The 26,817-nt window shown below is 43.6% G+C and overlaps 1 protein-coding gene across 1 annotated transcript in view; it reads right to left on the minus strand.

Annotated features, from left to right (window-relative positions):
- Positions 1 to 4,544: 4,544 nt before the first annotated feature.
- SLC16A14 (solute carrier family 16 member 14) overlaps positions 4,545 to 26,817 on the minus strand; it is a 33,619-nt gene continuing 11,346 nt past the window's right edge. The window contains exons 3-5 of the mRNA XM_025912619.2: positions 20,754 to 20,897; positions 14,505 to 15,482; positions 4,545 to 7,690 (exon numbers count right to left, since the gene is read on the minus strand). Coding sequence (XP_025768404.1) covers positions 7,539 to 7,690; positions 14,505 to 15,482; positions 20,754 to 20,897 — 1,274 coding nt within the window. The 3' untranslated portion in view covers positions 4,545 to 7,538. The remainder of the gene's footprint in view (positions 7,691 to 14,504; positions 15,483 to 20,753; positions 20,898 to 26,817) is intronic.

The raw sequence follows: 26,817 nt of genomic DNA on the forward strand, positions 1-26,817 counted from the left end.
CCATTGAAGCCCCGCGCGGGGAAGTGACTGTGCTGAGCCGTCTGGAGACAGCACAGACGCCCCATGCAGCTGACGCTGCTGGATGCCTTCTGGATGGAGAGTCAGCAAAAGGAACCACAGCAATGCCACTTTCTAATGATACGGTAGCTTGTCAAATTAGAGATTTAGCTGTACACATGAGGGCTGAGTTAGTATCTTCTGTGCAGAATTGGACTTTTGTCTTACACGTGGACAAATGCATAGAAGTGGCCGGACTCACCATTTTGCTTCTATTCATCCAGTATCAACACCAACTATTTTCTTTTCTCTTCTTTTCCTTTATTTTATTTTATTTTATTTTTATTTTGTTTTATTTTATTTTATTTTATTTTATTTTATTTTATTTTATTTTAGACAGAGCCTGAGAGCAAGGGAGAGAGGCAGAGGTATATAGAAAGAATCCCAAGCAGGCTCCACACTCAGCATGGAACCCGACACAGGGCTCGATCCCATGACCCTGGGGTCACGACCTGAGCCCAAAATCAAGAATCGGACATTCAACCAACTGAGCCACCCAGGGGCCCCCGAGATGTTCTTTGATGTGAATTCTTATAAACAAACTCAGATGGCGCTACAACATTCAAAATATTGAACAGCTTTATTCACTCTCGTGGCTGATTCCGGAGCAACTGTGTTGATGCTTGCACTGACGGTGCAAAAGCGATGGTGGGTCAGCGGCCAGTGCCTTAGCACAAGTCAAAGGAGTGACGACAGAATGTGCTGGAAGCCACTGTATTTCCCACTGCCAGGTGCTTGCAGTCAAATAATGGGCAGATTCACTTACGGATATCTTTGATGAAGTAGTAAAAATTATTATCTGTTATTTATTAAGTCCTTACCCTGAGTCCACATCTTTAAAAATTTTTTTTTTCAACGTTTATTTATTTTTTTTTTTGGGACAGAGAGAGACAGAGCATGAACGGGAGAAGGGCAGAGAGAGAGGGAGACACAGAATCGGAAACAGGCTCCAGGCTCTGAGCCGTCAGCCCAGAGCCTGACGCGGGGCTCGAACTCACAGACCGCGAGATCGTGACCTGGCTGAAGTCGGATGCTTAACGGACTGCGCCACCCAGGCGCCCCTCATCTTTTTAATATTCTGTGTGACAAAATGGGAAGGTATACACAAAGAACAGCTGCTGGAAATCAAAGTCCAGTGGTTGTCTTGGGGAAAAGCACGTCTGTACCTAAGCTGCAAGCTGAACTTACTGCCTTTTCCATGAAATACAGTGTTTACATTTGGCAGATACATTATTGAAAAGTGAGGCTGTCCCTTCAAGGAAAATAAGTGCAGTATTTGTTGCCAATGATGATATTTAAGCTTTCGAAAGGAAATTAGAATTTCAGATAATTTATATCGACCTCCATGAGCTTGTCCACTTGCCAATTGAGATAGAATTTACCTACCATAAAATTTACCCTGTTAAAGTGTATAATTCAGTGGTTTTTATATATTTGCAAAATTATGCAACAATTAGCTAATTCCAGAACGTTTTCATCACACCGAAAAGATACCCTATTAGCCGTGCCCGCTGGCACTCCCTCCACACACCCCTTTCCTTCCAGCCTCAGGCAACCGTTAATATGCTTTCTGTCTTTATAGATTTTTGCCTATTCTGGATATTTCATATAAATGGGATGACACAATGGTCATGTGAGTTTTAAACATATTGTGTGAGATATAAAAACATTCGGGAGAGCCATAACTCTCCGGCGGACCAGTATTTTCCGAATGACGAAAGCATTATGTTACAAAATTGTAAGTGGGCAAAAGATCCATCCAAAATGCAAGGCAGGTCAACAGCTTCTAATGTAAAGATGGTGCAAAAAGTTGGTGACACCATGTCAGATTCCACGTTGCAACTAACCAAGAAATACCACTTGTTGGGGCGCCTGGGTGGCGCAGTCGGTTAAGCGTCTGACTTCAGCCAGGTCACGATCTCGCGGTCCGGGAGTTCGAGCCCTGCGTCGGGCTCTGGGCTGATGGCTCAGAGCCTGGAGCCTGTTTCCGATTCTGTGTCTCCCTCTCTCTCTGCCCCTCCCCCGTTCATGCTCTGTCTCTCTCTGTCCCAAAAATAAATAAAAACATTGAAAAAAAAAAAAAGAAATACCACTTGTTGAGTTTTGGCATGGTATTCAAAAAGAATCTACAATTATCTGAAGAGACTATTAAATACTCCTCCCCTTCCCAACTACATATTGGGAGAAGGCTGAACTTTCTTCATGTATGTATGTCAATGAAAACCACATATCACGACAGATCAAATGCAGAAGCAAATATGAGAATCCAGCTGTCTTCTATGAAGCCAGATATTAAAGAGATTCACAAAAATGTAAAAGAATGCCACTATTCTTTTTTATTTTTAGAGAGAGTGTGAGTGGGGGAGGGACAGGGAGAGAGGGGGACAGAGAATCCGAAGCAGGCTCCACACTGACATCAGCAAGCCTGATGCAGGGCTCCAACCCACGAACCGTGAGATCACGACTTGAGCTGAAGTCAGATGCTCAACCAAGCCACCCAGATGCCATTACAATGCCACTATTCCTACTAAAAAAATTTAGAGGGGAAAATATGATCACTTTCCATAAAAATGTGTTATTTACATTAACATAGTAGGCTTCTTATTGTTATTCCAAAATGAAGTAATATAGGCATATTTTCAAAAATGTCTCACTTTTCATTTCTAACATGGTAAATATCAGTAAGACATACCAACCCCCCCCAAAGGATCTTTGGGTGTTGATTTGTTTTTAGGAGTGCCAGGGGGCCCTAAGACCCAAGAGTTTGAGGATTGTTAAGTCCGGCACTTGTAGTCTGTATCTTTTACTTGACCAAGTAGATACACTTAGCTTTATTGAACCTCTGTATCTTTATTATTATCAGTTACAGTTTCATTTAAACAGGTCATGAATCCAATTCCCCCCCCCCCCCCCCCCACCGCTTTGTGATATCACTGGGACATTCAGTGCTTTGCAACAGCAACTTCCTTCTACACACAGGCCACTCAAGGGCAGGAGGTTTACATTGGCCTGTCTTGTTCTTATAAAAGCCTAGTTTACATTTCTTGATTGGAAGAGAACCATGGAAACAGAAAGACTTAGTAGAATTAAAATATTACACAGTATGAGTGCTCCAAAGATAGTGATTGACCAGAATGTTGTATAAAAGGAAATAATCAATGCGAGAGTCAGGACAAGTGTATGGAATTGATTAGAAGGTTTTGATCTTTTTTTAATTAAAAAATAAAATTTTTTTTAAAATTTTTTTTTTTTTCCAAACGTTTATTTATTTTTGGGACAGAGAGAGACAGAGCATGAACGGGGGAGGGGCAGAGAGAGAGAGGGAGACACAGAATCGGAAACAGGCTCCAGGCTCTGAGCCATCAGCCCAGAGCCAGACGCGGGGCTCGAACTCACGGACCCCGAGATCGTGACCTGGCTGAAGTCGGACGCTTAACCGACTGCGCCATCCAAGCGCCCCAAAAATAAAATTTTTTTAAACGTTTATTTATTTTTGAGGCAGAGAAACAGAGCATGAACAGGGGGAGGGGCAGAGGGAGAAGGAGTCACAGAATCGGAAACAGGCTCCAGGCTCTGAGTGGTCAGCACAGAGCCTGATGCAGGGCTTGAACTCATGCACCGTGAGATCGTGACCTGAGCCGAAGTCCGATGCTTAACCGACTGAGCCACCCAGGTGCCCCTAGAAGGTTTTGATCTTAAATACTGTGAGAGTGGGTCTCCAATTCCAGCGTGCATAATAATCAGCTGGTAAGCTTATCTAAAAGGCAGGTTTCGGGGGCTTGCGTGGCTGTTGGTTAACTGTCCGACTTCGGCTCAGGTCATGATCCCATGATTGGAGAGTTTGAGTCCCACATCGGGCTCTTCGCTGACACCATGGAGCCCTACTTGGGATTCTTTTTCTCTCTTTCTCTTTGCCCCTCTGCTGCTGCTCTCTTTCTCTCTCAAAAGAAATAAACATGAAAATAAATAAATAAATACATTATAAAAAATAAATAAAAGGTAGGTTTATTGGCCTCATCCCACAAGATTCTAATTCATTAGATTCAAAGAAAATCCAGGAATCTGCATTTGAAATAATTTTGAGCCCCCCCCCCCCCCAGGTGCTCAGTCAATTAAGCATCCAACTCTTTATTTGGGCTCAGGTCATGATCCCAGATTCATGGGACTGAGTGTGAAGCTTATTTAAGATTCTCTCTCTGTCTCTCTCCCTCTGCACATCTCCCCACGCTCTCTCTCTCTCTCGCTTGCTCTCTAAAATAAAATAAATATGGGGCGCCTGGGTGGCGCAGTCGGTTAAGCGTCCGACTTCCGCCAGGTCACGATCTCGCGGTCCGGGAGTTCGAGCCCCGCGTCGGGCTCTGGGCTGATGGCTCAGAGCCTGGAGCCTGTTTCCGATTCTGTGTCTCCCTCTCTCTCTGCCCCTCCCCCGTTCATGCTCTGTCTCTCTCTGTCCCAAAAATAAATAAACGTTGAAAAAAAAAATTAAAAAAAAAAATAGTTGCATAAATACCACACTTTATTTTACAGTTCCCTATTGATGGACATTCAAATTGTTTCCAGTCTTTTCTATAACAAACAACAACTCAAAAGTCTTTGTTCATTTGTAGGAAAAGTTTTTAGAAATGCAATTGCTTGATTAAAAGGCATATACATTTCAGATTTAATAGCTGTGCTTGGCATTTCTTTTTTTTTTTTTTTTTTTAATGTTTTATTTATTCTTTGCAGAGAGAGAGAGCATAAGCGAGGGAGGGGCAGAGAGAGAGAGGGAGACACAGATTCAGAAGCAGGCTCCAGGCTCTGAGCTGTCAGCACAGAGCCCGACACGGGGCTCGAACTCACAGACCATGAGATCATGACCTGAGCCGAAGTCAGACGCTCAACCAACTGAGCCACCCAGGCACCCCATGGGCTTGGCATTTCTAACGACCACCTTATGTGATTCTCTCCAGGTGGTTCTATCACCACATCTAGAGAAAAAACTGTTCCAGGGGAAAGAACCAAACAGATGATCATCAGTTACATTTTAGGACTTTACCCCGCTAAAGCCAAGACAATAGAGATTTTACATAAAAACACAATGACCATCTTTAAAGAGGACAAAATTTATTTCATCTTATGTAAATAAAAGTCGCTTGGATATGTGTGTGTGGAGGGGAACACTATAAAGCACGTGGTATAAATATACAATGAACCATTTATAATATTGTCAACTGTGAATAATAACATAGTTTAAACAGGAAGTGTTAATATGTTTGCTGTAATTCTTCATAGCATTCTGTTTTATTCTGTTGTCCACATGAATGCTGCAAGCAGGTTTTACTGTTTTTGTAAAATGGGAACTTCTGATTTGGTAGAAATCACCCTTCCACAAATGCAGAAAGTCAACGAACAGCTGTATGAACTGCACCTCAGCGGGTTTAACTTGAGTGTAACGAAAGCCGGAGAACTGGATAAAAAGTTCATGTTTGTGATGCACAGCCAGCAGCGTGAACATCAAAATGCATGGTCTATAGCACCGTTCAAAATACTGAACACCGCCTCTTGTTAATTTGGTGTTGTCTGAACATGAAAGTAATGGAAGGCTTGTAGTCAGTTTTAAAACACATGTTTTGTTTTTTTCTCAATCTAGTTATCTGATATTACAGTAAATACATATAGAGAGATAGAGCATTGCCTCAGGATTTAAGAATACCTTTATCAAAATAGACAGCTGGATTCTTAAACAGCAGCCAAAGCTGTAATGGTAACAAATAGGTCGTTGTGTTGAACCAAATGAAGTATGCATGCAATTTATTATCTATAACAATTTACAGGCGATTCTTGAGTCATTAGAGGTAATATTGAGTGTGCATACTAACTATGCTTTTGTTTCTCCTTTCCATTAGCTGCCTTTTATTATTATTGTGATTTTGGTGGTCCCTTTAATCACACAACTCCTCCCACGAGACATCGGAACAGGAAATAATGGAGACAAAACAAAAAGGAAATTTGTCCCCGTAATCCCTTGTCAACAGCTCTGAAGCGTTTGGTGGAGGAAAAGCCTGAAACTATTGGGTAAAACGAAGCTTGGGGTAACATTCTGTGATTCCAATTGTTAGTACTGTCCCTGCTTCTAATTACCAAGGATAACAGAATGGTCTGTGCTCACTTTAGATAAATTTGACCCAAGACATTGGGCAATGATATTAAAGGATTTTTACGTGTGTGAGGAGCAAATTGTAAGTAGAAATTTACACGGTTCTAAAATATGTGTAAACAAGTAAGGCGGCCAGAAATTTCAAAATCTGGGAAGAACATTCTGTAGTCCGAAAACTGTTCTGGCTTAGAAAAATAAACATCTCAGATAAAGGAAGAGCATTATTTGATGTCATGGACCACAGTTATCTTTTGTGCACGAAATCAGTCAAGAGAACTATTTTTGGAACCTCGACAAGCTCAGGCAAATGAACTGTCTCCCTAACAAGAGACTCTAGAGAAGGGCTACTGGTTAGCACTACTCCATTGTCAGGTGCACAGACATCTAGACTAAGGGAATTCTGTTTATGAACCTCACAATTTGATAGTCTCACATTTTGGATTAGTAACACACTTTAAAAATGATTAACTGCCAGCTTTAGATATCAGCCAGCAATTACTTCTCTGCTTGATTTATTGGGTGGGAGAAATTCAGAAAAAAATTTTTTTATAAACCCCAGATCATGCCCCCAAAACGAAGAGGCCAATGATATGAATAAACATGCTTGAATCATAGCCCTTGATTCAATGTTTGTGTGACAAATACGACCTCTCACTAAGGAAATCATTATTATTTATCTACGTTTTGTCTTAAGGTTCAGTTTATAGCTAGATATTGAATTAGGATTGACGGCAGATGATTTTCTTAGAGGCAGATTTAGAAACCGTACTCCCCAGCTGCAGGATTCTTTCATAAAAATATAAACTGTGTTTCTCTGATTGTACTAAAGGTATTACTTTTGAAATTAGAGCCTGCTTTTCACTAGTAGATCAACAGCTCCCTGTAACAAGTTCTGAAACCTAGTTCTACTCTTGTGCTTGAAACCCAGTCCTCTGTAAGCTTTCCAAAAGCATTTGGCTAATTTCCACCTTACAAAGAGTAGTTGAGTTGAGAAGATTTTATTCCCCGTGTTTGTTTCAAAAGCTGTAGCTACAACCTTAGTCGCAGGGGATGATGAAAGAGAATAGTTTTTGTAAGGGCATTTCTACCGACTATTTGGTAGGGTGTCTTCGAAGGACATTGTCTTCTCTAAGACATACGCAGGCTTTAATACCTCCCAGCATTGCCTCTCCCCAAACGGAAAGGCAGTGCTGCTTTCGAACGAAGTCACGACCACGGCATTTACAAATGACAGTGCCCGTTACCACCCAAAGCCCTTCCCCACAATGTCACAGGCTCCTCACAGCAATCATGTGAGGTAGGCGTGGGCACCACAAAGAAATCTTCCGGGAAACATAACATGACACTAAACATGTGAGCCATCCATGTATTTTTTTCTGGATTGTTCGATAATTTGAATACACGGTTGAATGAGTAAAAAGAGTATTCCTACCATGTAGAGTAAGCCACATATATAGAAGGAAAAATCATATTTTTCTGTGATGTCATAGATCCAGCCTGCAAAACCAAAAAAAGAATATATTCAGTGTAACATAGCTGATGAAAGTCAAGAACACAGTTACTGCTCCTATAAATATTTCTATAAGGATTTAGTTATAGGTCATGTAATACCCCAAACATTTCATTTAGCCATTTTTTAAAGGTTTTTTTTTTTTGAATGTTTATTTTTGAGAGAGAGAGAGACAGAGCATGAACAGGAGAGGGGCAGAGAAAGAGGGAGACACAGAATCTGAAGCAGGTTCCAGGCTCTGAGCCGTCAGCCCAGAGCCTGACGCGGGGCTCGAACCCACAAGCCGTGAAATCATGACCCAGGCAGAAATCGGACACTTAACCGACTGAGTCACCCAGGTGCCCTTCATTTAGCTATTTTTAAGCCCAGGCTACACAAGCCGGAGTTCTCGGTGCCTGGGAAAGGCACGGCAGGCATTTTTCTCTAAGCTGCTAGGGCACCTTACAAAGTACTCAAGGCCTGGAAACAGTGGCTGGCTGACTGGGAGCCACTGGGAGGATGTGATGTGCAGCTCTCAGGGTCTCTCAGGCTGGCACAAAGCCAGCAGTTGGAAAGTGAACCCAATGATTTTTTTTTTCACAAATATAACCACCAATCTTTTCTCAAACTTTCAAAACCCTTCTGAAGGAGTTTCTGGTGTATACCAAAAAAGGCTGAGACATTTGAACCTTCATTCACTGTGGAGTGTTTGAGAGTAAACATCTATTCTATAAAGAAGACAAGTTTCCATGTTTTATAAATTCATACTTACAGCTATAAAACTTTAATATATATATTATATAACTATATGTTATAATGTTAAAATGTGGAAGAAAAAAAAAAGGTCTCAGAAACTATGAAACACAGTTACACCCCAGTGATTAAATCTAAGAATCAGTCACATGTCATGGTCCCACGACATGCAAACCATGCAAACTAAGAGGATTAAACCATCCACAAGAATTTCATTTATGGTGAAAACGTAAATTTTGAACATTCACTTTTTTTCAGATGCACACGTACATTAGCAAAGACATAAGGAAGATAGAAATGATTTAATGATGAAAGGGAGTACTTTGTGACCACCTTTCAAAGCTATCTTTTCAAAACTATCTGGCAAATGAATGCATAAACGCAACTAAACCTTCTCCCACCCACAAATAGCTACACAAAAGCAACTGCTCAATATGTCAAGCAGTGCTTCTGACTTCCTGGCTCTTGTCTTTATCTCTTCATTCATTGTATCTCCTGCATAATTAATGCGACCGGGCGAGTCAAGGTAGTCATAAGGAAAGCAAACACTTGACAGCATGAAACATTGACATATTGTAACCGCTCAAAAGTGGTGGGCTCCGGATATACTTTAGAAGTTAACCAACTTTTTTGAGTTTGTTCTTTGATAGAAACACACGAAAGAAGAAAATACCGGGCTCTTGAGATGTAGCTTAGTAAAATGCTCTCAGGTTTTCTTAATTTCTGATCCGAGACAAGAGGAACAAGGGAAGATTGAACATATACCCCAGAGACAGACGTGACTTCCAACGGAATCAGAAGGGACTCTGACACGGACAGGCGAACGAGACCGCACCCAACTTGGCTCTGTGTCACCGCCTGACACCTGTGCGCCACTGTGACCTATGAAGGGCCTGCTTGCAGATAACGCGGTGCCCTGTCCCTACAAACGGATTATGTGACGGGACCATCTACAAGCTACAGTTAAAAACAATCGGTAAAACGTAAATGAGGTTCCCATACTCCACTCATCCCCTATGAATGGTGACCATGTCATTTCAATGGGTAAATCTGTGCTTTTCATATGACCGAGTGACAGGGTAGAAAGAATGACCAATGCCTGACAGCTGGAACGAGGTGACCCATCCCTGCTGCTGAACATGGGTCTCAGAAACAGGACAAGATCTTAACTGATTGGAAAATCAATTTGTATGCAGATCAGACTATTTATTTCCTTTACTTTTTTGTTTGAAGGGGTTGAAATAAGTTCCCAGGGCTCTGCGTTGTGGCCCCTCCCTCCCCTGTAGCCCCAAGCTTAACCACGAGCACAAGCCACACTCAAGTTTTTATAGTTTCTTATTTATTTATTTAATTATCTTTTGAGAGAGAGAGAGAGAGAGAGAGAGCCAGCGCATGCACATGCATGCAAGCAGTGGAGGGGCAGAGAGAAAGAGGGGGGGAGAGAGAGAGAATCCCAAGCAGGCTCCACGCTGTCAGCACAAAGCCCGATGCAGGGGCTCGAACCCACGAACTGTAAGATCACGGCCTGAGCTGAAATCAAGAGTTGGACACTTAACCCACTGAGCCACCTGGGAGCCCCAACCATTAGGATTTATTTTTAAATGACCCTGGTTCCTGCGGTTTCTCTTTGGTGCTGGTTTTAACATTTCTGCCACTTTGAATTTAAGCCATCCCTGCGTCAGATGCAAAGCAGGTCAGGAGAGACAGGGCTTTGCCACGTGCCTTGATCCTCAACACGCAGGGACGTAACCCTTCAGAGAAACGATGTTTCTGACAAGCTGCCCACCTCATTCATCCTTCACCACCTCTCCCTACAGGTCTGATCTCGGTTCCTCGGTTTGGAGACTGGCATCTTCGGCAACCTTGATTCAACCACTAATTCAAATCAACAGCTTCCAGGTAAAATCTGGTTCCCTATTAAATTGCATTCACTGTTCACTGGAGTCTGTCAAATGAGGAATGATAGATGTTTTTCTTATTTATTAAATAGGTGTTCCCAGCTTTTGAAGGAAAACATTGTTAATTGCTATATTTTAGGCAAACAGAGGACGTATGTGTGTACAGATTCTTAGTCAAATCTGGTGGCCACGTTTTGCTATATTTTACATTGGAAACTTCTAGAAAAGTATCTACTATTATTACATCTTTCAAAGGGATGAACTGAATGCCCAACAATGCTAGAAATGAATTAGATCAAAAAGTTCATGTTGCTAAATGCCGGGGCTGAAAGGTCTGTTCAGTATTTTATTGTATGTTCTTCTCCTAAATGGAACTGTGTGATCGTCTAACCTGCTACTAAATGGTACCAGATTTTTTAATGCCAGTAGAAATCACTTTGACAAATGGGAAACATATTCATTTCTGAACCCATTAAAAGAGAAAAAAGTAATGTGAACAATCATCTTTCCTGTAGCAAACCCAGCTAAGCAATAATTTCTAGCCCACCTTGAATTTCTAGCAAGAATTTCATGTGGTAATTTGGTTACTCATATTGCCAGTCGCTTCTGAACTATGATACACAAAAGACTAGGCTTCCATCCCATTGCGATGTTGGCTCCTTGGCCTGGAAAGTCAATGGATTAAATAAACACAGTGCAATTAGCCAATGATGTCGTCAGCATTCCTTAGTGCACGAGTTTGGTGCAAGATGAAGAAACAAACAAAAAGAAAGAAAATCCCCTTCAGTTGGTGGCCTAGAGACGCACAGCAGAACATTGATTTTACAGTCCCCAGGGCAGCCTTTGACATCCATTCATAGATGATTCTTAACCATTAATGCAGCGGTTTCTACCATCTGTGGTGGGAACCTTGAAGCAGGCAGAGATAACACATGATGATTTGAGGGTTGGGTATAACTCCCTGCTCTGGTTCTAATTTCTTTCTCTCCCACTCCAAAAGGTGCCCTAGAATGCAAATCAGTGAGAAGGACGTGACCATGAGAATTGGATAAAGAAAGTATGCTGGCCAACTTTGGTGCTTTAGTTAATGCAGATCCTGAATTGCATGTGCCACACGTCACAGCTGTGTTGTGGTGCTGCTATTGAAATCTGGCGGATCAGTATAAAAATAACCCCAGACTGACCATTAGAAGCAGAAAGTACGTGGGGCACCCGGGTGGCTCAGTCGGCTAAGCATCCGACTTTGGCTCAGGTCATGATCTCACGGTTCGTGGGTTCGAGCCCCATGTCGGGCTCTGGGCTGACAGCTCGGAGCCTGGAGCCTGCTTCGGATTCTGTGTCTCGCTCTCTCTCTGCCCCTACCCCGCTTGTGCTCTGTCTCTCAAAAATAAATAAATGTAAAAAAAAAAAAATTTGTTTAAATAATAAAAAAAAAAGAAGCAGAAAGTACACCTGGATCATGAAAAGAACCGTCAACGACAGATTCCATTTCCAAATCAATACATCTGAAGAACTTTCAACAAGAGAGTGGGTGAGCCACTGATCATATCCCCATCCCTTTAATGGATATTTCGGTTTAACATCTCTAGGAAGTATCGTTGGTTGCCTGATCCAACCCCCAATCTCAATTCTTTTCTCCTTTCCTTCCTCTACTACAGAGGCTAGAAAGCAAAATACAGTTCCCTCGAAGCTTAGACTGGCTATGTGACACAGTTCTGGCCGGTCAGATGGAAATGGAAGTCTGCTGAAACTGAGCCTTTCTTCCCATCCTCCTCCTTATTATAAATGAAGATGTAGGGGCTGGAGCTGCAGCTGTCATTGTGCGGCCATGAGGCAATTAGCATAAGGAAAAGGCCAGAAGGATCTTGGAGACGCTGTCCCTATACCATTCAGTATCTCTGAATTACAGATTTCTGATTATGCGACACAACTAAATCTCTGTTTAAGCTACCATTGGTGGGGTGCTCTCTTACAGCCAACTGCATCCCTGAGAGGAAATTCTGCATGAGATCCCTGAGCAAGTTCTAGCTTTTCAGCTACCAGTTTGGTTTGCTACACTGCCTGTTAATCACTGTCACCTAGAAATGCTGCACCCGCATGTCTGTGTATGGACAGAACAGGAGCAGCCCCCCGTGTAGCCAGTAGGTTTCCTAAACTGAGTCTTGGGTCTTAAACCTTTACCAGCCAGTGCTATCAGCTGTATAGGCAAAAATCCATGATTTCTTGAATCTCACATTCTGTGGGGGACTTAAAAATGAATGTGTTGACACAAGCCTTCTGCCAGTGGGGTAGGAGGATAGGATATGACTGTATGATCCCTAGAGAGACTAGGAAGGAAAGGGCGGGGAGGGCTTTGTCCTGCAGCCATGGGGTTCTTTGGTAGAGGTATTCCTGCAGAGGATATGAGAATAAAGGGCCAGGAGGGGCCAGGCAAGTAGGGGGTGGGGGCACCCGAACGGGTGAGGCTCTACCAAGTCACTTGAAATCACTGCACAAAAGCTCTGGCAGCTTTGATGACAGCTACCGGCCCTGACCTCGCAGCCCTGTCAGCCACCTCTAGGTGGCACCTATGTGTTGATGTCTGGCCCCAGCCCCTGCCACACTATGTGGGCTCCTGCCTCCAATCTTTGGACAGAGAGTTGACTTCGTCACCTTCGCCCAGTACCTGGCCTCTTGGGGGCTGAGTCTACCTGCTGATACGTTTTCCACAAACAACAGGTTCAGAGAGATCCCCGGCTGCCCTAGGACTCCTGAGTACCCGTGATTTCTGGTACGCCCACTGCGGCAAGCAAGTTCCTCACTGAACTCAGGTGAACACGTGGGAGAGAGCTGGCCCCGGATGTTGTCAACTGGTGGCCTCTGGGCCTCTGGCGGGCAGAATGCCCCAAGTCTCCCCAGCTGCTCACGTCCTAGTCCCTGGAACTTGTGAATGTTACCTTACGTGGCAAAAGAGACTTGGCAGATGGGATTGAGTTAAGGATCTCGCGACAGGGATTATCCTGGACTGTCCAGCAGAGCCGATGTAACCCAACTGAAGGAAGGAAGCAGGAGAGTCAGAATCAGAGGAAGATGAGAAGCTGCGTCGCCGGCTTAGAAGGTGCAGGAAGGGGCTAAGAACCATAACTGCAGGCAGTCTCCAGAAGCTGCCACGGGGAAAAAAAATGGGTGTCTCCACGCAGCTTCCAGAAAGAAGGCGGTTCTGCGGCCACCTTGCCCGTAGCCCGCTGGGATCCAATTTAGCCTTCTGACCCCTACAGCTATAAGGTAATAAGTCTGTAATGTTTTAAGCCTGTAAGTCCGTGGCAGTTATCAGAGCAGCGACAAGAAACTGCTACCAGGCTAGACCCAGCTCCTTGGTGTGTCCCATGGGACCTACGTGCAGTGTCTTAAACATCTGGAAATGTCATGATAATGACGCTTACCATGATGAGCAGTCCATAATGTACATAATTGTGGAACCACTACGTTATACACCCGAAACTAATATAATGTTGTGTGTCAACGATACTTCAATTAAAATAACATAGGGGTGTGTGGGTGGCTCCATTGGTTAAGCGTCCAACTCTCGATTTCGACTCAGGTCATGGTCTCACGGTTGTGAGATGGAACCTGGCGCCGGGCTCCACACTGGGCACAGAGCCTGCTTGGGATTCTCTCTCTCTCTCTCTCTCTCTCTCTCTCCACCTCTCCCCTGCTCATGCTCTCTCTCTCTCAAAAAAAAAAAATTATTAAATTTAATTAAGACAAATCTGGAAACGTCACCTAAGAGCTCAAGTCCTAGTTTTCCTTTGGAAACAGCAGCAGCAGCAACAACACTAACGATAGAGGATCTGGCAACAATTTTCCAAATTTCTTGGTGACCGAGATCAGCTGGAGGTGGGCGGAGGCTGCCTCCTCCAGATGGGGTAGGGCTTCTGCGCGATTCCACTGCCCACTTTACTAGCCCGGCCGCTTATCTTGCGGATACAGATCGGAAGTTCATCTCATTCTACCTGAAAGAAGGACCATTACCTTGCTAACGTTTACAAATGAGAAGCTGGGGGGCCCAGAACGGGAAGAAAAAGACGCACGTGCACAAACGGGAACTTCTTTCTTGGACTTCAAAACACAAATGAGAACACACCCAGCTCTCTACATGTGCTCGAAGCTCTTAAAACCTCTCATGGTTTACCTGCAAACGGTGGCCCGAGCAGCGCGGAAATGCCATTGGCACAGATGATGATGCCGTAGGCGTTGGCCAGGTGCTCGATCCCAACCAAGTCTTCAGTCACTACGGGCATCAGGGAGAAATAACCACTGGAAAACCCTATCAGGGCGCAGATGACCGCCAGGCCGGCGTACGTGTGCACCAGCGGCAGGATGAAAATACTGAGGACGAGGGTGAAGTTGGCCATCAGGAAGACATTCCAAACGCTGATGCAAGGTAAGTCGGCCACAACGCCCAGGATCACTTTCGCAAAGATATGCACTATTGCTATAATTGAGGTCAGAGGGAAAACATCGTTTTGCTCGGATAAATTATACAAATTGACTATTTCTGGGAGGTGGATGAAGGGGACGACAAAGCTGCTGTAGGCAAACAGAGCCCAGAAAACGAAGGCGACAAACATCCGATTAGTGAAGAGCGAGGCTGCTCCAAAATAGCCCGAGTACCAGGCTCGGAAGCCCTTCTTGACTCTCCTGGTCAGCTGGCTCGCCGTCTTCAGGACCCGAAAGGCGCCCATGTTCTGGCCGTGCCCTGCCTTCTCTTGGCCCGCCTGGGCGGGGAGGTCCCCGAGGGTCTCCTCATTCCTGGGCCTGCCACCCTTCTCTTCTGCTCCGTCCAACTGTCCGCTCGACTTGGATCCAGGGGACTGAGCTGGGACCACCCGTGGATCCTTCCCTCCACGGTCGTCGTTGAGCTCCTTCCCAGGAGAGAGGGGCCTCATGAGCGCCCCGCAAACACACAAGTTCAAGGACACAGCGCCTTGGATGAACATCGCGTTCCGCCAACCGTACTCCGCGCACAGGTACTTGAGCAAAACCGTCATGAGGAAGGTGCCAAACCCCGTCCCGGTGGTGCTGAGGCCCTGGGCAAGGGCGCGTCTCTTCTGAAAGTACCGTCCCACCATGACCACAGCCGGCAGGTAGGCCATCCCACTTCCAAAGCCTGCGCGGGTTGGACGGGGAGAAAAAGCACACAGCGCCACGTAAGTGACCGTCTCCAGACCTTGCAGCATTTCATTATCATAGTCTCTATACTATTCGGTTTTACTTTTTTCTTTTTTTTAATGTTTATTTATGTTCGAGAGAGACAGAGACAGAGAGTGAGCAGGGGAGGGGCAGAGAGAGAGGGAGACACAGAATCCGAAGCAGGCTCCAGGCTCCGAGTTGTCAGCACAGAGCCCGACACGGGGCTCGAACTCACAAACTGTGAGATCATGACCTGAGCCGAAGTTGGGCGCTTAACCGACTGAGGCACCCGGGCGCCCCTCTATGCTATTGTTTTTACACAAAGAAAGAATAATGTTCGTAACAAAGAAGCTCAGTGGGTAAGCCCGGAGCGGGTCATCCGTGGAAGTTTCTAGTCCCTCATTTCCCTATGAGGCTTTGCAGCACAGCTTACTCCAATAATGAAGTAAGCCAGCATGCTCACATCAGAAGATCCGAACGGATGCAGGCATGAAAAGATGGGTGACTGAACAAATAAATGGATGCCAAGGGCCCTGCTGTCAGCGCTAATTGTACTAAGTACCCGGGAAAGTATTTATGTACCAGCGGCCGCAGAGCAATTCCAGGCAATTTGGAGAAGCCTCAGAAATGGGTCCATTTGTTCACAAATGTATAGGAAGAATAAAAGGAATGTACCCATAAACACACCCAGCTACTGGACGTGAGAACCACAGAATACTTACTTGTATCTCTGATTTTTGCTGCTATCTTTCTCAGAAAACTGGAACAGTTTGTGTTTCCATTGGCCAAATTAAAATGCTGGTGGGGGAGACTGTGTGTGTTGGGGGCGGGGGGATAAGAGAACTGGGCTTTCTACTCGCTCTTGCTACAAACCTAAAACGGCTCTAAAAAGTGAATTTGATTTTAAAAAATGAAATGAAACAAAATGCTGCCCAGGAGGTCGTGGTTTGCATTCTTAACTTATAGGTACAGTGGAAACCATAAAAGCCACTTCAATGACCATGGGGCGCCATATATGGGGCTAATGCGCCATAATGCTTAAGACGTCCCGACATGAGAATGGCGGCATGATAGTACGAAAGAGACTTTGGCCGATGTCGCTCCCCAGAGCTGAAGCCTCCTTAGTTCAGCATCGTCTAATAGTTTCAGAATTACCTGAACTTAAAAGAAGACCAGAGCAGTCATGTACGCAAATACAACACGAACTACCATTAACTAGAGCCAACAGTGGGCCAGTTGCTTTATAGGCTTTATTTGATTTGGGTTTCACAATAACCTGGAAATTAGCTGTGGTGTTGCCTCCCCCCCCCCTTTTTTTTTGAGGGAGAAAGAGAGAGAGAGTGAGCCGGGGAGGGGCAGAGAGAGAGGGAGATTCTCAAGCGGCCTCCCCGCTCGGAGCAGGGCTTGACGTGGGGCTCAATCCCACGACCCCGGGATCATGACCTGAGCCCAAATCAAGGGTCAGATGCTCAACCGACTGAGCCACCCAGGCACCCCTGCTTCAGCCTGAGTTTCTAAAACCAGCCTCAAGAAGCCACCTGCCCCCTTTATTTACCTGAGAGCAGTGATATTTATAGCAACTGTCAGAAGGCAATGATCTTCAACGGTCTTCAGGTGGACACCCTTGTTTTAAAAACAATCAAGCTGGGGCGCATGGGTGGCTCAGTCGGTCAAGCGTCTTGATCTTGGCTCAGGTCCTGATCTCACAGTTCGTGGGAGAGAGCTCCATGTCAGGCTCTGTGCTGACAGCACGGAGTCTGCTTGGGACTCTCTCTCTGCCCCTCCCCTGCTCATGCTCACTCTCTCTCTCTCTCAAAAATAAATAAATAAACTTAAAAAAAAAAAGAACAATTAAGCTAGCTTCCAACTGATTCCCAGCAGAAGTAGGAACAGGTCCCCAAGCCCCCTTGCAAGCCTCCATGAGGGTAATAATAATAATTTGCATTATGTGAGAAATGAGCAGGAAGAAAATGGCTATCCTTAATTTTGAACTAAACTCTAGATTAATCTTTATGATGTTTAAGTCCACAAACAAAACACCCAGAATCTGTCATATCCTAACATTCAAAGAGGCAGAGAAAAATATCCAATAGTCCATAAACACAATTCCTCCTCCCCCTGACTGTAAAGCAAATCCTGCATATATCATTTTGTGTGCAAATATTTTAATATAAATCTCTAAATAGAAGAATTCTTTAACCAGCTTAATCTGAAAAAAAAAATGAAGAATTTCTTTTTTTCTTTATTTAATGTTCATTTTTGAGAAAGAGACAATGCAAGTGGGGGAGGGGCAGAGAGAGAGGGAGACACAGAATCGGAAGCAGGCTCCAGGCTCCGAGCTGTCAGCACAGAGGGGCTCAAACGCATGAGCCGTGAGACCATGACCTGAGCCAAAGTCGGACGCTCAACAGACTGAGCCACCCAGGCAGCCCCAAAATGAAGAATTTCTTGCTGTCATGACATATCCAGAAAGTGTTTGGATTTCTAATTGTCTCAGAAATGACTACATTTTCTTTAAAAACTTGTTTATCTAACCAGGGTCCAAATAAGGCCCACACAGTGCTATTTGTTGGCATGAATTTTAAGCCTCTTGAAATTTCTCTGGTTTTTCCTTGGAATTTATTTGTTGAGAGAACTGGGTCATTTGTCCTGGGAAATTTGTCATAGTCTGGATTTTGCTGAGAGCACAAAGCAAGTTTAATTTTTTTTTAAAATGGATTTGTTTCTGACAATAGCTAGCATCCTAAATTTAATGTGGTTATGGATTTCTAAACACCAGCAGAATCAAATGATTAATAGGAAGAGAACCGAAGTACCTAAGCATAAGCCCTAATTCTAACTCGGTGTACCTAATAGACAATCTCATGTGTGAGGGAAAAAAACCTCCAGGCCCAACGTTGCAAATATCTATTTCCCTGTTATGTTATCCATGCCGTTAACAGCATCCTCCCCTTTCCTAAGGTGGCTTTGCCATCGGTAATGGGCAGGGGTATTCCATAAGCTTATAGGACAGGCCTTACCCAGGACAGGGATATGTGGCTCGAGCCCAAGGGTCAAGCAAGGCCCTGCTGATGTTCAGACCTGGGCAGGGCCCTGGAACAATTCTCTACCACACTCAAGTTCAGAGGAGGGGCTACAGCCCTACCAACAGGGTAGAGGAAAGAGGCCCAGAAGGGGAGAGAAAATCCTGTGGTCCTGGGTCAGTGTGCATGGGAGAAAACCTGTCTTCAGGGGACAGACCTAAGAAAATGGAGCACTGGTAAACTGAAGACATGTGTCCAGACTCCCCCTGCTGAATAAGGTTGCTCGGACAGACATTATTTTTCTGCCTAATAGGATATTCCCACATGGTTTTAATTGTTTAGGTGTTCAGAAAAAGAGAGAGATACAAAGAAATCTGTCTCAAATACTTTTTGGAATGAAGAAGGATAGCAAACATAAATTGTAATGACAGCCCAGGGTTTTGCGTGTATATATATATATATATATATAAGCTAACTGATTTAGCAGGATTTTCTAGTTAAGTATAGTTAGATATGTATTTGTGGGTGAGGTGGATACATTTATTTTCAGGGACTTTCTTTGGGTGTTTCCTGTATAAAAAGTGGGAGCCATAGAGTGCTCAAGATACACTTTCCTTTCATTAGCCTCCTGATTTTCCTTCTACTTCTTTAGACCCAGAAATATTTGTTGAATATGTAAGTGAATGAAGAAGGAAATGAATGAATGTGGAAACAATATTATTCGAAGGTCAAAAAGCAATTAACTGCAAGAAATAAGGTTCATTTAAACAAAGAACCTAATCCTAGAAATCTCTGAATGATGAGAACTCAAGTCTCAGTTTTTAGGATCAAGTCCTAGTCTGTATAACCAAATACCAGCACATCAAGTTACAGGGGCCCCATATGTCTGCCCAGAGACCCCAGTGTGGCTCCTTGATCTCAGCAGGAGTGTTTATTTCCTCACCTATAGTATCAGAATCCCAGTGCTGGCTCTATTCATTGGACCCTTTGGGGGAAAGTTGCTAAACTACTCAGGGAAAACATCTTAAGTTGTTCTTTCAGAGCTGTTACCAAGTCCTTCAGATCAGTGGTTTTCAAACTATGCTTGGAAGGAAACAGAAATGCTTTATGCGGATTGATGTAACTGACAGAGAACCAGCCTGCCAACTTATTTGGAGGGTAGCTTTTTGTGTTCAGGTCTCCTGCTATCATAAAGCAGGCACTTACGCTTATACTATAATAAAGATGTTGCATTCTATACAACAATTACACATGAGCTAATACCTACTGAGGACTCTATTTTGTGGCAAATGCTGTGCCAAGTGCTTTCTACAGATTATCTCAATCATTTCAATAATCCTGTAAACCGAGCACTCTTCATTATCCCATTTAGCATAAGTAAACTGAGGCGTAAGCAGGTTAAGTGATTTGCCCAAAGTCACACAGATAATAAGTGGACAAAAAAAAAAAAAAAAGCAAAACTTCCAAATTCTAATGTGTAACTCTTTTTCCAACACTGTCATCAAGGTGTCATTTATCGGGATTGAAGCTCTGTACTCAAAGAGGAAAGTCAGGCTAGATCTGGTTCACTGCAATAGAATTGTACACGAAACTACTCATCTGTTGCGAGTTCTGCTACCTGTTGATACAGGAAATTACGGCCGGGAATGTGTTTTGCAGAACGGATATGCAAACCACGTTGCCTAGTGGCCAATTCTTACCTATTCACTGGGCAGTGACACTCTCTGCTCTGGACTTGCTTCTCAGAGTCTCTACATATCTGTGGATTTTGTTGCTAATTTCACTCATTTGAAAGGGGCGGAAGGAGAAAATAATTATCCGATGATTCATGCTCCATTCTGCAGTTATTAAGTGAGAGTATGTTATCAATTCTCTCCATATTTGGTCTGTTCACCTATGTGAATTATTTTGAATTGTATTATCACCTTCCCTTTCCTATTCCTCATAAGAAAGAAGACTGGCAACTTAGAACCAATCATGGGAAATTTAATGAGATTCTAATAGGAAGGCCAAGTGCGCTCATTAGGTTGTTTTTCCACACTCAAGGCATATTTAATATCTTATATTAAAAAGTGTTTCCTGGCGTATACGGTGGGGTGGGGGTGGGAGGGAGGAGACAGAAGGACACAATATTTCAATGGGTCTCTTTTCTCCGTAACTATTCATTGCCAAAATGCCCAACAGATAAATTTAAAATCGAGTTTAAAAAAGATCACTGTGCTTACCAGCTGTCACTCCAAAGGTGATAAAGAGATAATGCACGTTTGCTGCGTAGGCACTCAATACCCAGCCGAGGGAGTTCACCAGCCCTCCAATTATTGCGGTCCGGCGACACCCACAGGTGTTAATAAACAAGCCGATGAAAGGTCCTGTCGTGGAACATTGAAAACGGAATTGACCGACGGTGTTTTATATTCGTGCTCTCTTAATCAATCCTCACTTGAAGACAAAGACTACAACATTACTAGGGCTGGTAAATACAAAGAACCAACTCCCCCACTGCTTTATATGCAAAAGGTTTTGCATATGCAAAGTGGGTGTCAGTAACCGCATTGGTGCATGAAACCAAGGTTCTAGGTTTTGAAGGAAGACAGACCTGAAATAAATAAATAAGTTCATTCTCTGGCCCACAACAGAGGTAAGGTCCAAAACTAGTGGTCTATGGGCTTATTCAGCCCGTGGATGCATTTTTAAAATCGAGAACATAGTTTAGGGATGCCTGGGTGGCTCAGTCTGTTAAGCGTCTCTTGATTTTGGCTCAGGTCAGGAGTTCAGGCCCAAGTCATCCGACTCTGTGCTGACAGTCTGCTTGAGATCCCGTCTCCCTCTCTCTCTCTGCCCCTCCCCTGCTTGCTCTCTCTCTCTCAAAATAAAAAAATAAAATAAACTTAAAAAAAATCCAGGGGCTCCTGGGTGGCTCAGTCGGTTGAGCGAACGACTTCGGCTCAGGTCACGATCTCGCGGTCTGTGAGTTCGAGCCCCGCGTCGGGCTCTGTGCTGACAGCTCAGAGCCTGGAGCCTGTTTCAGATTCTGTGTCTCCCTCTCTCTGACCCTCCCCCATTCATGCTCTGTCTCTCTCTGTCTCAACAATAAATAAACGTTAAAAAAAAAAAATTAAAGAAAAAATCCAGAACATAGTTTAAAAGATGTTTTGGATCAGTTGTCAACATTTAAAAATTAAGAGCATTCACAACAAATCCAATGGCAACACAGAGTCCAGTAGCTTCCCACACAGCCAAGACAGCTGGAGCTGCTCCGTAGCTGTGTCCACACTTGACTTTGCCACTGTCACCACCCTTCCCGTTAGTCCTGTGCTTGGCCTCCTGCCCTCATTTATATTAGCTGTTATCTGAGTTTTTGACTCCAGACCTAAGGGGGGTACAGGAAGGGCTCCCAGTTCTCCCACGCTTCCAGCAAATAGCTGAGAGCTTGTGTTCATGAGGACACCCAGATGCAAACCACATTGAAAAGAACTCATCGCTTCATAGTGTACTTCAGCCCCCGCCGACTCTCAGTCCCAGACTGGCCCCAGCAGGCTATGCATTTATGACACCGTGCAGAAGATTCAGGAAGACGCTTCCGTGCACAGCCGACACCAAGCTCACAGCAATACTGTATCGAGCGACACATCCTTACTGCTTACTTTCTTATGACGCTCTAGTTTTTGTCGACCCCCTGTGTTTTCTTCCTGATTTTGTGGTAACTGCTGATGTCGTGGTAACTGCTGATGTCACAGAAGCTTAATGCTTGCCTTGTGATCAGTGATTCCTTATCCAAAAAGCAATCTGTATTTTAGCTCTATGGTGTGAGGCTACATTCAATATTTGGTAAGATGGCACATTTTAAACATCATCTTACTTTTGATCATTATTACTTTTTACAGTTATGGAAACCTATATTCCAGTGGAAATATTTCAGGTTAAAAAGTTGTTAAACTTGGGGCTCCTGGGTGGCTCAGTCGATTAAGCGTCTGACTTCAGCTCAGGTCATGAGCTCACAGCTGGTGGGTTCAAGTTCTGTGTCGGGCTCTGTGCTGACAGCTCGGAGCCTGGAGTCTGCTTCGGATTCTGTGTCTTCCTCTCTCTCTGCCCCTCCCCTGTTTAGGCTCTGTCTCTCAAAAATAAATAAACATTGAAAAAATTAAAAAAAAAATTTGTTGAACTCTAAGGAGCTTCCCCTTTTAGTCCAAACCAAAATAAAATTTTCCTTTAAACCTCTAACTATATTCATGTACGTATTTGGATGCATAGTTTGCTAATGAATTTTTTTTGCCTAATTATTGTGAGAGGGCCTAATCCTAAAAATTATGAAGGTAATGATTTATTAATTTAATTAACTCTGGCACAATACAGGAAATAATCCAGTAGATAAGACTCTTAGAATAAACTTAATGTAGTACATATATTTTATATAAAATAACCACATGGTATAAATAATATATAAACTAAACACACTGACATAAACATCTGAGGGAATTATTGGGGGCAATAATTCTGAAATTCAGAAGCCATAAGTTGAAGCTGTGTCTTTGATTTCTTCACGAATATTTTTATTTTTCTAAACTCACAGTCACTTCAGCACTCAAATCTCAGATAAGTGGATAAAAAAAGAGAAAAAATGCACGATTCATCGGTCTGCTGTTAATAGGCCTTTTAAGCTTAAAAGTATGTTCAGAGGGCCCCTGGGTGGCTCAGCTGGTTAAGTGACTTCGGCTCAGGTCATGATCTCATGGTTCATGAGTTCAAGCCCCATGTTGGGCTCTGTGCTGACAGCTTGGACCCTGGAGCCTGTTTCAGATTCTGTCTCCCTCTCTCTCTGCCCCTCCCCACCTCTTGCTCTCTCTCAAATAAATAAACATTTAAAAGAAAATAATTTTAAAGCATGTTCAGGAGTTCAGGAGCATGATCATATTTTGCATGTAACAGAAGGTCCCAGAAGCAAGTTTTTCTGTGATACTGCATGTTTATGGAACACGGCACTGAGAAAGCATTTGGGGAAAAAGAGGGCAGGGGAATTCCCAAGTAAGAGCAGGCAGTCCCGTCTGAAGGAATGTCCTATATCAAAAAGATAGGATTAATTGCTTTACTGATAAGGACAGTAAGTTGGTAACCGTGTCTGCCTCTTCAGTTCGTCTCTCTTGTGCCAGAGTTTAGTCACATATGACTTGGCGATGGGCAAAGTCAGCCCCAGCAATGTTGTGATTCCTCCATGGTTACAAAACACAGATAAGTCAAAAAAAAAAAAAAAAAAAAAAAGGAAGTCAGACCCAAGCTTTCTGATTCCGTTCCATTTAAAACAAAAATTTTTTAAATCTTTATTTTTGAGAGAGAGACAGAGAGAGGGAGAGAGAGACAGAGTGTGAGCAGGGGAGGGGGAGAGAGAGAGAGGGAGACACAGAATCCAAAGCAGAATCCAGGCTCTGAGCTGTCAGCACAGAGCCTGACATAAAGCTCGAACTCACAGACTGGGAGATCTTGACCTGAGCTGAAGTCGGACCACTTTACCCACTGAGCCACCCGGGTGCCCCATGATTCCCTTCCATTTTCTAATGATTGCTGATGGCCAGTTGATCCCCAAGCTCAAATTACCGTTTCACCGCAATGAAAAGAACTCCCTACATGGTCTAAGGACAAGGGGCAAAGGAGCTGGTGGGTCGTCTGGCTATGATTCCCATTGTTGTGGAGAAATTCAGTGTTCTGGGAATGAGATTCTACACATTATCAGACTCTCCTCTTCAGAAGGAATCTGATTTTGGCCCATTTCCCACGTAATAAAGCTGCAGGGAACACGATGAGGAAGTCACAATTACTTGCCCATCTCTGCATCTCATAGGTTGGAAAAAGCTCAGGTGAGGAGAGAAACAATCTGAGGTGACCTTGGCATATAATCATGGATGAAAGTAGGTAGTTCATTGAACTCCTGGCCTCTTGGGGTAACCCCTCCCTGCAATAGAGCGTCCAGAGCCTCTAAATCAATGACACCCCGCCTTGGCTGAGCACTGGCGTCACTTAAGGGCTTTAAAAAAGACCTGATGTTTGGGTCCCCTCCCAAGAGGTTATGATTTAATGGTCTAGGTGCAGCGTGAGTGGAAGGGAGTTTAAAGCTCTCCAGGGGGATCGGATGTGCAGTCAGGATTGACAACTGCTGCTCCAAATCTATTTAGCAAGTAACCTTTTGCAGCCAGTAGATTCCCCTAACAACATGGCTTCCACCAAGAATTATTCCAAGGACTATCACTAAGGCTGCTCTAGATACGACTGAGGTGATTACATTTTGTTAAAAATTGGGACCTTCGGCAGGAAACTGGCAAAGTCTGTGCTGGCAAAGAAGGAAACAAGAATGAAATTATTGAATTTCCCATGTGCAAGCTACTGCCCAAGAGAGAGATGGCTTTCAACTCTGTAATGTAATTCATGGGTATCTATCTATCTATCTATTTATTTAGAGCGAGCGAGCAGGGGAGGGACAAAGTGAGAGAGAGAGAGAGGGAGAGAGAGAGAGACAGAAAGAGAGAATCCCAAGCACTAACAGTGCAGAGCCTGATGCGGGGCTCGAACCCATGAACCATGAGACTGAAGTCAAGAGTTTGAAGCTCAACCGACTGAGCCACCCAGGCGTCCCATGGATTTGTTTTTTCTAATTTAAAAGGGAAAACCCAATATGCTTCTAATGGTTAGAAAGTGAAAACAATTTATATTTATTCACTTCAAAACCATTTTTAGTTCTCATTTCATGTAATGGCAGACAGTGTGGTGTGGAAGACACGATTTTGGAGTCCAGTGGACCAGCTTTGAAGCCTGCCTCACACTTGTCGGCTGTTCGACCTTCAGTTAGTTGCTTAAAGTCTGTGAGCATTGCATGTTCTTCCTACGTCAGATGGAGACAACGGTCTGGCTCTAGCGTTGTTGTGGGATCAAACGAGATCATATACATAAGGTGCATTTGGCATGTAATAAATGCTACATAAAGGAGAGATGTTCTTTTGGGTTTCTGGCTTGGAAAAATCCCTACATATCTGCAGCCACCCTGTATCAGGCAACCTGAGATAATGAATGGCAGTTTAAGACGATGATAAGATAACAGACCTTTTATTTGTATAACTATGAATGTTTCTGGGTTATTATTTCCAAGGCAAAAGATATTTATCTGGCAGGCACCCACCCTTCCTGTAGAAAGGTTAGTCTACGCACTGAAATTACGCTGTCTGGAATTCACGGACTCTCCAACAGAATTCTGAATTACCTCCCAATAAAAGAGGACAATCACATCTCACCATGGCTCTGAGTTAGGTGTTCTTATTGTGAGGGTCCTATTCAAAATCATTTCCAATAATTTCAAGACTGGCTTCCATTGCTTACTTTTGTAGAACTTGTGAAACACAAAATCGTATCTAAGACAACCTTATTGGATGATTTGGAAATGGGACATTTCGTATGCTGGCTTTTTGCGGAGTCTTCTTTTTTGCGGTGGGCATGCGCTTCCTAGATTGAATCTGTAAGTGTTTTGTTCTACCCCTCAAAGATTTGTTTATTGTAAAGATTTTATTTATTTTTAAGTAGTCATTACACCCAGCATGGGGCTCGAACTCACAACCCCAAGGTCAAAAGTTGCATGTTCCACGGACTGAGCTGGTCAGGCAGCCCTTAAAGATTTAGTTTTTAAAAAGTAAGAAAAATGGATGTTAAGTGTGCTAGAAGCACAGTTTTCCTTCTGTGACCTACTGAAAAGGCTGAATCACATCCAACACAAACGTAGCGTATTCCCTACACTGAAGCAAACCATCCTCTATTTTTTGGATGACGGTCCTTGTTTTAATAAGGCCAGTGCAGGGTTGAAGGAGTCAGTTCCTTAATGTTGCAAGCTAGACCATGTGTCCGTAATTCCCTCACACACATAATGGTGCCCCGATGTAATTTTAAAGCAAGATTAGTATTAATTCCCTTTGATAAACATGCCTACTCCACACACATCTTGAGAAATAACACTTTGTCCTTGTTTTCCATTATTAGCACTACCATGATTATTAATGTTGTTTGTATTATCCAATAACACTGTCTGAATGCCAGCCAAGATCAACAAATCTTTGAGTCGGATTCAAGCGATTAATTACCAACGTGGAGATCACTGAAAAGGGAGGCTTCCATCAAACACACAGATGCCTGTCATACCCAAACTCTCACAGAACCAGAAAAAGATTTGAGGCCATTTATGTTTCTAGTATAAAATATATTGTGAATACTTGAAACTAAAGAGAAATCTGATGTAAAAGTGTGGCTTTTACTTTCAAG

The sequence above is a fragment of the Puma concolor genome, chromosome C1, assembly GCF_028749965.1.
Source record: "Puma concolor isolate L17-30 chromosome C1, mPumCon1.1.hap2, whole genome shotgun sequence".
NCBI classification, from domain to species: Eukaryota; Metazoa; Chordata; class Mammalia; order Carnivora; family Felidae; genus Puma; species Puma concolor.